Source organism: Camelus ferus, chromosome 14, assembly GCF_009834535.1.
Source record: "Camelus ferus isolate YT-003-E chromosome 14, BCGSAC_Cfer_1.0, whole genome shotgun sequence".
NCBI lineage: Eukaryota > Metazoa > Chordata > Mammalia > Artiodactyla > Camelidae > Camelus > Camelus ferus.
Genome location: NC_045709.1, coordinates 3,825,342 through 3,838,943, shown reverse-complemented (window position 1 = coordinate 3,838,943; position 13,602 = coordinate 3,825,342). Strand labels below are relative to the sequence as shown.

Sequence of the window (13,602 nt, the reverse complement as noted above, 5' to 3'; positions counted from 1 at the left end):
GAGTTGGGATCTTGCCCATGTGCATAAATCAGAAGTAGCAGACCTAGAGCCAGAACTCAGGTAACCTGGTGTCTAGGCTGCTGGCGTGCCCCGTCCTGCTTCTCTGCGTTCCTAGGATTGCTACAGTTCAATTGTACTCAAAGTTAATTAAATTAGATTGTAAAACTGAGATTGTCTTTAGAAAGAGACAGCTGCAGCATGCGCTGTTACAGCGGGACCTGATTGTGGGGGGGATGTTTCATATGATAGACATTCTAAGTGGGCTATGGGCTTTATCTGTACTTACAGACAGAGGTTGGTTGGTTGGTGTTTTCAGTGTACATACTGGTTACTGGTGAACTGGTACCGCAGTGACAAGTGCATTTCTCCCTGCTCTTCTTCAATAAGGGAGAGTGTTTAGGAGTGATGAGCCCTAACTCTCTGGTTATTGGGGTTTTCACATAAACCTCAAGTGTGCTCTGGTGAGCGTATTCGACTTAGACTTGGCAGAACAGGTGGGTTTTAGAAGAAGGCACTTCATTGGCAACCATTGTGTGTGTGTGTGTGTGTGTGTGTGTGTGTGTGTGTGTGTGTATACTGACATGTTCTTTATCCAGTCATCTGTCGGTGGACATTTGGGTTATTTTCATGTCTTGGCTATTGTAAATAGTGCTGCTGTGAACATTGGGGTCCATGTGTCTTTTTGAATTATATTTCCTCCTGGATATATGCCAAGGGGTGAGATTGCTGGATCATCTGGTAAGCCTATTTTTAGTTTTTGAGGGAACCTTGAAACCATTTTCCCTAGTGGCTGCTCCAATTTGCATTCCCACCAACAGTGTAGGAGGGTTCTCTTTTCTCCATGTACATAGCTTTAAAAATAAATGTAGAAGGCTTGCTATGAAAAATAGCTCAGAAGCAAACTCTTTCACTTTTTTTGCTGATTTATTTTTGCCCCCATATCTCTAAATAATGTACTTAAGCTTCTTCTTGATTTTTCCATTTGAAGCATTATCTTTTGACTTCAGCCATGAACATTCAAGATTTAGCTCTCTTTTACTTTTCCATCCCTACTATATGATACACAGTTAACAGTCCCCCGACCCCTACTGTATGATACACACATCCCCTCAGTAAATTTGTACTAGAATTTCAGTTAAACCAATGTTCAGGTTTCATATTATAGTAAGTATGTAAAACATTATCAACCAAAAGAATCACATAGTGTACTTAAATTACATTTCTGCCAGTCACCCCCCTCGTTTTCTGGATGAAGAAGGCCAAGAGAAGAAAAGTAACTTCAGCCAAAGCCGCTTCACCAGTTAGTACCAGGACCAAGAGCAAAAAAAAGCCAGTCTTCTAATTTCCAGTAAAATACTTTTTTCTGTGATGTCAAGCTGCCCCTCAAAAAAATATTTTTTTTTTAATTTTAAAATCTTACTGAACCAACTTGAAGAAAAACCAGGCTTTTTACATGATTATATCAAAATATTCTTTACACTTAATTTTCATTTTGCTCAAATTGATTTCTGATGGCACCTCCTTTATCTTATAAACGAGGATTGAAATAAAGGTAGTTAAGGACCCTAGTGTAAAGAACTTACAACTAGAAAGAAGTTAGTCTGGTTTTGGGTTTTAAACTAAGACCCAGAAAGGTTAAATGAAGTACTCAGTATCACACAGTGAGCTGGGAGCCACACTGGGCTGAAATTCAGGCTTCAGCTGTCAGCCCAGTACTCTCTCTGCTGAGTACCCCCCACTTCCTCTCAAACACGACTTAGTTCTTCTCAGGCATGTTCCTTCCCTTAAAATCTGTCTCTTACAGATGCCTGTCATTCTCTATCGACATTAAACTTACTCATCCCAACAAATGACATTAAGACATGTCAAAATAAGTTAAAAGTGGGGTATAAAGCATTTCTTAAAACCAGGGTTCTAGACTCACAGATATAGAAAACAAACGGTGGTTCCCAAAGGGAAGAGGGTGAGGAGGGATAAATTAGAGGTTGGAAATTAATCGACACTCTACTATATATAAAACAAATAAACAACAAGGACCTACTGTAGAGCACAGGGAACGATATTTAATTTCTTGTAATAACATAATGGAAAAGAAACTGAAAAGAAAATATATACGTATGTCTGTATAACTGAATCACTTTGCTGTACACCTGAAAGTAAAATTGTAAATCAACTACACTTCAATGCAAAATTGAAAAAAAAAAAAAAAAACAGGGTTCTGTTAAGCTACCTTGCATGACTGCACAACTTCGCTGTGTTAGGAACCGGGGGACAATGATGTCAGTGGAAGGAGACAGGCATGAAAACATTCCTAAGTGTCATAAAGAATTAGAGTCACACAACAGAAGACAGCCCAGGCACTGGGAGGACAGAGAGGAAGTCTGGCTGCCACCCCGCTCACCCCAGTTCAGCCCCAAGGCGCCGGGTTAATTTCGGGTCTCTTCACTTTGTCTTATGTTCTCTCCTCTGTCCTCCGGATGCCCCCCTGTCACTGCCAAGTGACCGTGTCACGGCATTCACAGCCACACATGCACAGTTCCATGTCCCAAAGTGTGTACTGCCTCCTGCCCTTGACCTCCCAGGCCACCCAGGACGGCACTGCTGAAGGAATCCTCAGAGGGGGACACAGAGCGAGAGGAGCGGCATGGGGGTGTAGAGAGGGGAGGAGAACCACCAGAGGCAACTGCAGAGGGAATGTGTTAGGACGGCACCCAGGGCTTCTGTCCCTTGTAAGGACTATGTGTTCTGAGGTGTAAACAGGAAACTGGCAGGTTCACACCACTAAGGAAACCAGAGAACTAACATAAAAGAGAGCATGACAAACACGCTTGTATTTTATTATATAAACCCCTAATTAATTACCATCATTATAGGAATCGTTTGTATCTAATTGCCAGGTAGGTCAATATCAATGAATAGAACGTAATTTGCATCATGTAACTGTGCCCTAAATTTCATCCAAAAGCTTTACCCTTTGGTACTTAATGTTCTAAGTTTATTGCTCAGGAAGAGAGCCTTCACAACCTAAAATTAAAAGAATGTTTTCAAAGCAAGAATCCAGCGGTATTCTTTTCTCCTATCCCAAGTTTTCTGCTTTCCAGCTTGCCTCCTAAGTTCCAGGAGAGCTGTTACCAGGCTTCTAGATGTTCTTGGTGGCATGTACACCACTGGGGCCATTCTGCAGCTTCGAGATGGCCACAGCAGCCATGCTTGTTACACAGCAATTCACTTAGTCACCACACGTGTACTGAGCTCCTGTGATACGCAGAGACCAGGTGCTGAAGCTGAGATGGAGAATAAGACCCAGCCCTGCCCTCTGGACAGTTCAGTGTGGAGCTAGTGTCCATTTACCCACCTGGCCGGGTATTCCCACACATCCCATAGCACTGATTCATAGCAATGCTATTTATCACTTAAAGAAATACTTTCTTTAAAAATGTATGTGTGTATATGCATACACTAGAAGTGTACATTCCAGCTATTTAATGTATATATTTTGCCTGTGTTCCAAGTGGTGTTTTACACTCTTCCCTTTTGAGCTAGTGCAGCAGCCTGGAAGTGTCCCTCACCCCTGAGCCTTAGAGCACAAAACCAGAAATGCTCTCATCTAGTGAGGGACATGGGCCATGCTCTACTGAGCTCTGTGTCTGTGTGCAGTGCACATAGCTTATTTCTCTATGGCCTCTCTTTCCACCATTATTTTGTATTCTGGTTCATAGCTTTGACTCACAGGGGTTGTCAAAAAGCGTAGGAGAATGTCAGGCCAGTTGGAAGCCAAGGAAGACTGTCTTGCTGGATGTGAAAACACAGGTTTTACAAGAACTCCGTGTGCCTTGAGGAAATGGTTGAGGAAACCCAGGGTAAACATCAAGAGGCAATGACTTCATAAACATGATTATAGTCTGAGATGATGAACCAACAATCAGATGAAAAATAGCTGGAAGAAGTGATGCGTACTGACGTAACCTGACTTTAGCATAAGCACAACGGAAAACCATTTGCCAGTGTTTGATGCTACAAATACCTTCTCCATGAGGAGTATGCTATAATAACTCGTCCGACATTGAGTCAGTTAGCATTCCTATTTTCAGAAAAGAATTCCCCCCACGCTAAATGTGTTTGCATGCAGTGATGGTCAGTGCTTCCAAGAATTTTTAGACCCTGGGTCTTATTAGAGCCCCCTTTTACTTCTACCCACGCTAGCAGTAGGATGGCTTTCCTACCCACCCTTCCCTTTCCTAGCTACACTTAACACCTCGGAGACTTCTCTCCACATGGAAGGCACAATAGCTTTAAAAATTGCCCAGCAGGTTTTGTATTCGGGAGAGAACTCAAGACTGGAGTGTAAGACTGAAATCACCTGGCCAGGACATGGCAGAAGAGATCTTAGCTTCAATAATAATAAAAGCACATGGCAATAGATGTCTCTTGCCAGGGCCACCTTGTACAGAACAAAAGCAAAACATTTTGCACACTCTTTGTCGTAGTTGAGGTGGCCTCGCGTTGCTAACTTTTCCTTGGCTTTGGAAGTCAGATAGCCAGGCTTGAATTTACTCCAGGGTTGAATGTCAACCTTTTGAAGTCTCTTAAAAATCAAAGAGGCAAAAAGAGAAAGGGGAGAATAAAGACCTGACAGTGTGCTCTGCCTCCACCGCCTCTGAATTTAATTAGCAGTTGTTTTGTGAGAATGCTGAGGATACTCTGCCTGTCAAGTGACAGCCAAAGGGGGCGTTTCCGTTTCAGTACACTGTCGCCATGCCAGTCATTTGTGGGTTTTTACCAGTTGTTTTTGCCCCTCACCTACACACAGTGAAAACAACGCTTGGTTTCCCTTGAAGATTTGTTTGTACTTACACAATCTTAACCCCAGAAATATCCCCTTGATTCCATTATCAGTGTTCTGTATTCTCAGGTTTTCCAAAAGTCTTCATCTTTTGTTCCTATTAGAATTTTTTTTTATTGAAGTATAGTCAGTTTACGATGTTGAGTCAATTTCTGGTGTACAGCATAATGTTTCAGTCATACAAATACATACATATATTCCTTTTCGTATTCTTTTTCATTATAGGTAGTATAGGTTACTGCAAGATACTGACTGTAGTTCCCTTGTTATATAGTAGGACTTAGTCATTTATCTATTTTATATATAGTTGTTAGTATCTGCAAATCTCTAACTCCCAGTTTATCCCTTCCCACCCCTTTATCCCCTGGTAATCATGTTTGTTTTCTATGTCTGTGAGTCTGTTTCTGTTTTGTCAATAAGTTCATTAGTGTCATTGTGTAGAATTTAAATGGAAGAAAGAGATGAATAAGTGAAAGACTCTAAGTAAGGTGAGAGGTTGCGTGGGATGAATTCTGCAGCCGGATCGTTTGGTTTTGGGCGGTTCTGTCTGGGCCAGAGAGCGAGGAGAGAAGCTGCTACCCACAGACGCACCCCAGGCCCGGCAGGGGTCCCCAGAAACTGAGCTGAAGTGGTAGGGATTAGAGTCAAGCTGAGGGAGGGGCAGGGGCAGGATTTAAGAACAATCCAGAGCCAATAAGACCCTGTATTTCCTGCCTCTCGGGGTGGATGGCTCTGCTGCCCAGGGGCTCGGCCCCACTGTGCTGTTTGCCAATTACGAGCTGGCAGGAAAGAGCCAGGAAGAGTCCCAGCAGACACCCAGCTGACAGCTGATTGTGGAGAGGACTGTATGCAAGGAAGTTTACTCTTAATGTTCTGTGGCTGAACTGCCTCCCACACATGCATTAATCTTTATTACGCATCTATTATGTTCATGGATATATGTATAAGCCACTATGCCAATGGCTACCGTCAGATGATAAAAGATGGAGTAAGATAGTCATAAATCGGTATTTTGCCCTCCTGTTAGGCCAAGCCTGTGAAATCTATAAAGCGTTGTTTGTTTCCATCAGATCAGGTGTTTTTGATGGTTAGTAACGGACTTAGCGAAAAGGGTCATTCCAGTGAGACAGATCTTTGTCAGAAACTATAAACACGGGTGGAGAAATAACATAGGGTGCATACAGGGATGTATTCCAGAACATCATATCAGATAGAGGAAGGAGGGTGTTTGGGGTGATGATTTCAAATGTTTTAACATATTTACCAAGCCCATCACTTGTGCCAGAAAACAGAGTATGCGTAAGGTCTCTAGGAGTGTTCAAGAAGAAAGCAGGAGGGTAGACCGAGTTGGGTTGAGTTTGGGGAAGTGGGCAAAGGGTCCAGGACTTTATTTTTCAGCTAGTGACAAGGACACTTACAGTGTGAATGCCCTGTGGGGCTGATTAGTACAAATGAGTATCAGCTACAGTATAATTTTTTAATATTAATGATCAAAAACCAGATCGTTCTCTGCTTCTTAAGAGTGAGGCGGGATTAAAGAAGGCAGGAGGTCATTGACTATTTGAAAGCACACGTTGCCGCCGGCCAAGGAAAAGCTGAAGATAAATTGCATACTCGATGGCTTTGCCAGAGGTTGACACTGGAACACACACAAGCTGCCTATGGACAGTATTTTTCTCATGTGTTATCATTGTGGAGGCCGCATGTTATTTATGAAAACTAGGTGAGGCCCAGCTTTTATTTTTAATGAGCTGTCTTCATACGAAAGACCATCATTCCTAGGGACATATAAGTGTGACTTTCATTGTATCTGTGAAAGAAACTTCTAACTTAAAAGAATTACCTCAGACAATCATGTTGCAGGCAGACAGATTTAATGCCTTATTATGGTCTGTGTCACCCTGTGCTGTGACTTCGTTCCCCTTTATAAACACTCTCCTGTTCCGTGTTATCTCCATATCCCAGTGAGCACTAGATGTACCATAAATATACACAGACCTGTTTGAATAAGAAAATAAACGAGTGAATGCGATCAATGGCCTACCAATCAATCGAGAAAATCATACGCAACTGTAATAAGTAGAATTTCTGTGTTGATATTATTATGGCAATTTTTGATGTCAGAACATTTCAAGTGCATCTTCTGGGAGAAGACATCCTCCGGAAGATCAAGAATGGCTTCTGCCCTGCTGCCTCTCCTTCATCCTTTAAGACGTGGATCAGTTTGCATGCAATGGACTCTGAGTAGCAGAAAACCCAACTAACAGTAGCTTAAACTATAAGGACGTGCGTTATTCATTCACTTATGTAGAAGATCAGAAGTAAGTGACCCCCTGGTGGGTTCAGCAGCTCAACCGTAGCCTCCTCCATCCTTCCCTCTGCCCCCTTCTTCTTGTTGCCACGTGGTCCCCAGACGGAGGCCACAGCTCCATGCATCACATCCTCACTCTGCGTCCCAAGGCAGCAGTGCATCTGTGTTGGAGGGAAGGGGAGGGCGGTACATCCAGGGCAGTGAGAGACGAAGATCTTTCCCAGAAACCACCTGACCGACTTTCTCTTCCATCTCGGGTCACATACCTTCCCCGAGACCTATCGCTGGCAGAGGGGAATGAGATGGCTGGGCGTAAGTCCAGCTCACCATGATTCATCTGACTTCTGTTTAAAAAGAAGAAAGAGGGAGTGAATGTTGGGTAGGCAACTAGAAATTCTGCCGCGCCACACCTAGTCTCCAGCTGGAGAATGCACATCAGCTGTGTCGTCCAGGCATCCCTCCAAGAACTAAGTTTTCTTCCAAGATTATATCCTGGCTATTTACATCATTTTACTGATGGTTTTTAAGCAATCATGCATTTGAGGAGGAGCCTAAAATATACGGCCTTGCCTAGAATTACAGGCTTTCATGAGTCATGTCCCTTCCCTGCTCAGGGTTTTGGGTTGCTGTACTCTGGAACGTTTTTATGCATTATAATTTACAAGATCCATGTTTTTTTCCATTTGAAGCCGTATGAAAGAGGATATGAAAGAGTTCTTAGGACTACAGCACACTTATCTAAGAGGAAGTAGGTTGTGTCAGCTGCGAGAAACACATCAAAGGCCTTCGCGTGTGCATCAATTTGCAACACCAGTTGTAAGAGTCCACGATATTTTGTGGTTTGGGGAAAATTTTGATCCATTTAAGTGAATACCGTAGCGTCTATTTCAGTAACTGGACTGATTTACTTGAGCTCTTTCTAGATGAAATCAACCCGTGAAGGAAATGCATTCCAAGCCCTTCTCAACACATACTTGAAAGAATTCAGCAGTTTATCAATTTGCCGAGTGAGCAATGGCTCTATCACATGCTTCTGTCCCCAGGAAGCAAGCTTCCTCAAATAATGGGCCTTCCCCAGTAGCTGTTCCAGTTTCTGTGCTGGGTTGGACTGTCCTAGACTTCCTGCCTTGTACCTTTCACAAATCATTGTCAACTCACGTAAGAGATGCCCTAAAATGGCTTTGAAAACCTCTTGTCAGATCAGCTCCTCCCACCCTCCTAGAGAAAGAGACTCCAGTGAGTTTAATGGCATTCATGAAATGACACAGGCTTAGATACACTCCCCAAATGCCGTGCTTTTAAGTAAACATCCTTGGAGTTTTATGATGTGTTTCTCTAGAATGACTCAGATTTGAGCTGATGACTGGTTTTGTCAAGAATTTGTCAAGTTTTGAGACATCTCTAGACTCCCATCTGGGGTTGGTGTGGGGCTGCCTTGTTGTTGGCAGTGTGAGCAGTGCCATTTCCCAGAAGATGGTCTGGCAAGACACACAGGTGGCAAAGAACACACCGGTACTTTTCTGCCCAGAAGGTGAATCGCAAATTTTCTGCCTCCCTGATGGCCCATTATAGTTGTCTCTGCAACTTCAAGACTGTGATTTTGGACAGTAACTAAATGGGGGCTGTTTGAAAGGCTTTTTCCTTTGCCCTGTGCCATCATTTTTAGTAGTTTGTTCCTAGAAGGCTGTTCTCTTATAGCAGAATAACTGGATTGTGTGACGTGCCTAAAGGAGGTTCATTTTTGATGGAAGTTATTAGTCATGTAGGAATTTGCTTTCTATTTGCTTCTTCTGAAGTTCTTTTATTTATTTTTAATAAATAATATACACACACACCCTAAAGTGAGGAATGGTGTTTAGAACAATAATTCCAATAATACTGCCATTGCCCAGACCATTTCTGGAACTTCATCTTTTAGAATCGGTCTGTGGTGTCACAACTTTTATAAGCAAGTGAGTCCTCGTTGTTGTATAATTGCACCTGGTTTGGACTAAAACCCCTTATTTACCAGCTTTTGAATCATTGAAGCAGTTAGAGCATGGCAGTGTTAGTTTCTGATGAGAAGGTTGAGGCCCCGAGAAGTTAACTGACTTGCCGAAGGGAGCAAAGCAAATTAGCAGATAGTTCATACCCGATGTCAACTCCAAGTATCCTTTGGCAGTTTTTTAAAAATCAAATCTATTTTTAACATGTAGATAATTGTCACCATTAAAAATCTTAAAGTTGGCCATGGATTCTGCAGATCCAACCAGAAGCAGTCCAGAAGTGTTTTGAGCAGCCTTATGGTCATAAATGTATCTCTATGTATGAAAAATAAGTTTGTCATCTTATTATAATAGGTGTATTTCCATATGTAAGTTCTACTATGTTTGTTTTAAAACATCAGTGAGATGGTAGTCGTCGCTTTACTATAGATTTCTTAAATTGACAACAGAATAAAACTCTACAAAATTTTGAAATGTTTCTTGTTTTTCTCATTTCTCATGGCAAACATCTGCCGGACACTACAAAGATAAGCAAACAGTATCTCCTGGGCGGAAGCAAACTTATCCTTGTTCTGTGCTGTCCAGTGAGATAGCCACCAGCTACATGTGGCAACTGAAACTTCAATTTTAATTAAAATTTAATATTTAAAAATCACATCCTCAAGTATTCAATAGCCACACTGGGCTGATGACTGCCATATTAGATACTTAAGATATAAACGTTTGTATCAACACAGAAATTATATTGGTTAGTGCCAGCCTAGAATTCATTTTTTTTTTTTTAGGAATTCTTGTAGTCAATATACATGTTTCCATTCACTACCTGTCTCTTACACTACCTCTAGAAAAGTTGGACAGTGGTGGCAAGTTTGGGGGAAAGTATTTTAAATGTTCATTTATTCTCTAAATGTTGTTAGCTATTCTGCATAGTTTAATTTTTTTTAAAGGAGAAAAAATGTATTTTCCCCCATCTTTCGAGCATGATTACATGTGTGGAATTCATATCAATTGTCATGTCCTGGCTGCTAAATTTTCTTCAGGTATGCTGAACTTCTGGCAAATGCTCTGTTAATGCTGCCAAAGCTAATGGCAGAAAGGTCCAGTTAATTAAAATCTCTTTACAATGTCATAACATTTGAAATGATCTAGTCTAGACATAAGACAATAGAAGTTATGTTGAATGTATTCTTAATAGCCATTTTCTTTGCCAAGGCCTTCAATTACCTACCTACCTTCGTTCATCCTAACATCTAGGATGGAAAGCCAGATGGGTCAGCTCTAAAGATTGGCCTGGCCTCATGCTTCAGGGCCATTTGCAAGCTCCCCTGCTCCCTTGTAAGCAGTTCAAGGGCGGTGACCAATCCGTCATGGCTTTAGTAGGCCCCGTGGTCCTTCCAGTGATGTCCTGCCAGTACATTTTCTGTATGTCTTATTTGAACATATAAATACATATTTGAGCTGGTCTGCCCTGAAAACCATTCTATCTGAGAGCAGGCTCATAGGGTCCACGGATGTAACTGCTTCAAGTTCTCTCTGTTGTGGAGTAATATCTACCGAGCTGACCGCTAGGATGGTGTTCCTCCTGCCTGGTTATCGGTCCTTTTGGTGAACCTGTGCTGAATTAAATTAGGGACCGATGAAGGAGCCACAAGCTCTCTCAGAGGAAGACTAAAGTGCCACTTATTCTGTTTGATTCACAGGAATAGTAAATCCAGTTTTAAAAGAGAGATGAACTAGGAAAGCTGTAACATACCATAATAAAATTAGAGTGGGTCCAGAAAAGAAATACATGGTTTTTAGTGTCCATGTGTATAACATCTATCACTGAGGCACACGGACATACATTTTCTGTTCTTCTTTTCTATATATTTTATATAAAATAATGTTTCTCTGAGGAATGGGGTATCTTTAAAAATTAAATAGGTCAGTGCATATCTGCTGTGACTTTGCTGGAACAGGTGGGCAGTGGTCCTTTTAAACTATCAAAAGAGTGCCAGTCCCCGGCGAGATCCATCTTCCCTGCCTGTGGTAGGTCTTATTCTTCACATAATGCTCAAGGCGTATTCTGCACAAGGACAATTCTGAAGCTGTCACTCAGTCCAGTTCTTTTCTTTTTTTTTTTAATTTTTTTTAAATTAAATTTGTTTCTTTCCCAAGTAAATGGATGTTAAATCTGGTGACTTTTTTGCCAGAAACGAGCAGCATCTGTTGTGTCCTGTGGCCTGAGATTATGAGATACCTTAAGGACTGGGGAAAAAGAATTCTTCGTTGCGTCCTGCACTTCCTGTTGCTGGGCATGGAGAGTGTTAATGTCTTATTCCTTCATTTTCTAGATAACAATCAACAGAGAGAGTGGTGAAGACGTGAGTTCCCCCAAACACGGGAAGGAGGACCCAGACAACATGCCCCACGTGGGCGGCAACACTTGGGCTGGCGGAACAGGTTGGTAGCACTGTGTTCTCCTGGGTCGGGCTTCCAGAAACTTCACAAGCCCATGTGGACAAGCACACCCACCCGAGAAGTCTCAGGAACTGTCTTGCCTTCTCTGCCTCCCCCATCAGTCAGCTGGATTGTGCCTTTGCCCTCTGTCCCAGTCTATGTCAAGACATGGAAAAAACCCTGGCATGTGATGTCCTGAAGACTCCGCTACCCTTTGACCTAAGACCATTCCGGCCGTCCCGGGGTTACTTCATCCATCAAAGGGGGATAACAGTATTAACTGCCTCACAAGGTTGTGGTGAGAATTAAATGAGATTATGATTGTAAAGCACTGAGCTCAAGACCTGGCATGAAGAATGGATTCATTAAAAGTGTTAATTCCCGCTTTTAAATTCCATGCCCTTGGGATGGTGCCAGAAATCTACAGTAAATTCTCTCTTGGCCAGCTGACTTTGAAAAGAAATGGTCCTTGTCCTCCACGTCTCGGAAGTGAGTCTGTGGAGGATGCAGGATTTTGAGCTAAGGGAGGAGGTTGCGGGTTGAGCCGATGGCTGGGGTCCATCCCTTCCTCTTGGCTGTCCCACGATAGCATTGTTCCCAAGAACGCTGCCTTCCTCTTTCCTGCACGGCAGCTGGAGCAGACACATCTGCTGGGCTGCAGGAACAGGGCCAGACAGCGTGCGCACCATCTGATCTTATCTCGGCTGTGAGGAGCGCTGGCACCGGCCCCACTCTTCGCCTTCCCTTAAGATGGTCTGTGCCTCTCGGCCTTGACGGCCTCAGGAGGAAATGGGTTTCTGGGCTGGGACAATGTGCTATCAAATAGGCCTGGGGACTTCTTGCATGCCTGCTGTGTTTATTCATCAAGCATCAGCTTTAAAGAAAGGATATTGTTAGAAAATGTCCTTTGATCTGGAAGTTAGTGTCAAGCCAGCAAGATTTCATCCATGTGGAATGCATTGTGGACCGAGCTGGCCGGAGTGAGGTTCCCAGCAGTGGGCTACTCTGGAGCAGGGGTTCCTGCTTGTTATTCTGCTTGTGTCCCCCAACTCACATATCTGTCCTGGCTGAAGACCCAAATTTTGCTTCCCCGCCCCAGCCTTGATTTTTCAATTTATCAAGGCTCTGTTGCTTCACCTTCCTTTTCTTTTCCTTCAGAATCGTCTACATTGAACTTAGCTCTGACTCAACAAGTCATTTGATTCCTTTTCTTCTTTTTTTTTCATTTATTAATAGCTTTTTTTTTATTGAAGTATAGTCAGTTTACAATGTTACATCAATTTCTGGTGTACAGCTCAATGTTTCAGTCATATGTATACAGACATATATTCCTTTTCATATTCCTTTTCATTCTAAGTGAACTAGGCCAGAAAGAGAACGAAACATACCATATGATGTCACTTATATGTGGAATCTTAAAAAAAAAAAGAAGACACAAATGATTCCTTTTTCATCATCAAAACCCCTCCGTTGCCTTTCTCCTCCTTGTCTTATGAACAGATTTAGGATGCCCAAGATTAGCTTCAAGATTATGCCTTGAAGTCTAGAATCTCTGGCAAACGTTTTCATGTAAGTAGTACAAATTAAAGGCTCTTGGAAGTGGAAGTCATGAAGAACTCTGTCCCCACGCCCTCTCCATCCCAGGATGACTTTCCCAAGGGACCTTCACTTTCCCATGCTGACTATCACTCACACCAGCCCCTAAACAGTTGTGGTCCTTTCCTTCTTCCATCGAAAATGATGTCATCCCAGCACCCGGGAAGTTTAGCTCTCATTCATGATCCACTCATACCTAAGGAGAGCCTCCAGTAGGAAGGGAGTCAGGTCCCAGAAGCGGCTTCTCCACCTCTGTAGCTCCTCGTCCTTGTCCAGGTACTGGTCCCCTCTGCCTGTAACTGTCCCTGGGTGAGAGCCAGGAATCACACATGTCTAAGACAGAATTTTCCATCAGCAATTTCCAAGTAAAAATGAAATAACATGTGCTCAAATTAAAGGATAAAAAATACTATAATTAATAGGCTCTT

The 13,602-nt window shown here is 42.6% G+C and overlaps 1 protein-coding gene across 3 annotated transcripts in view; it reads left to right on the top strand.

The window, feature by feature from the left end:
- The window catches only part of VWA8 (von Willebrand factor A domain containing 8), a 294,919-nt gene that overhangs the window by 238,155 nt on the left and 43,162 nt on the right, over positions 1-13,602 (top strand). For all 3 annotated transcript variants that reach the window (XM_032496061.1, XM_032496060.1, XM_032496059.1), the window contains exon 38: positions 11,473-11,581. In XM_032496061.1, coding sequence (XP_032351952.1) covers positions 11,473-11,581 — 109 coding nt within the window. The remainder of the gene's footprint in view (positions 1-11,472; positions 11,582-13,602) is intronic.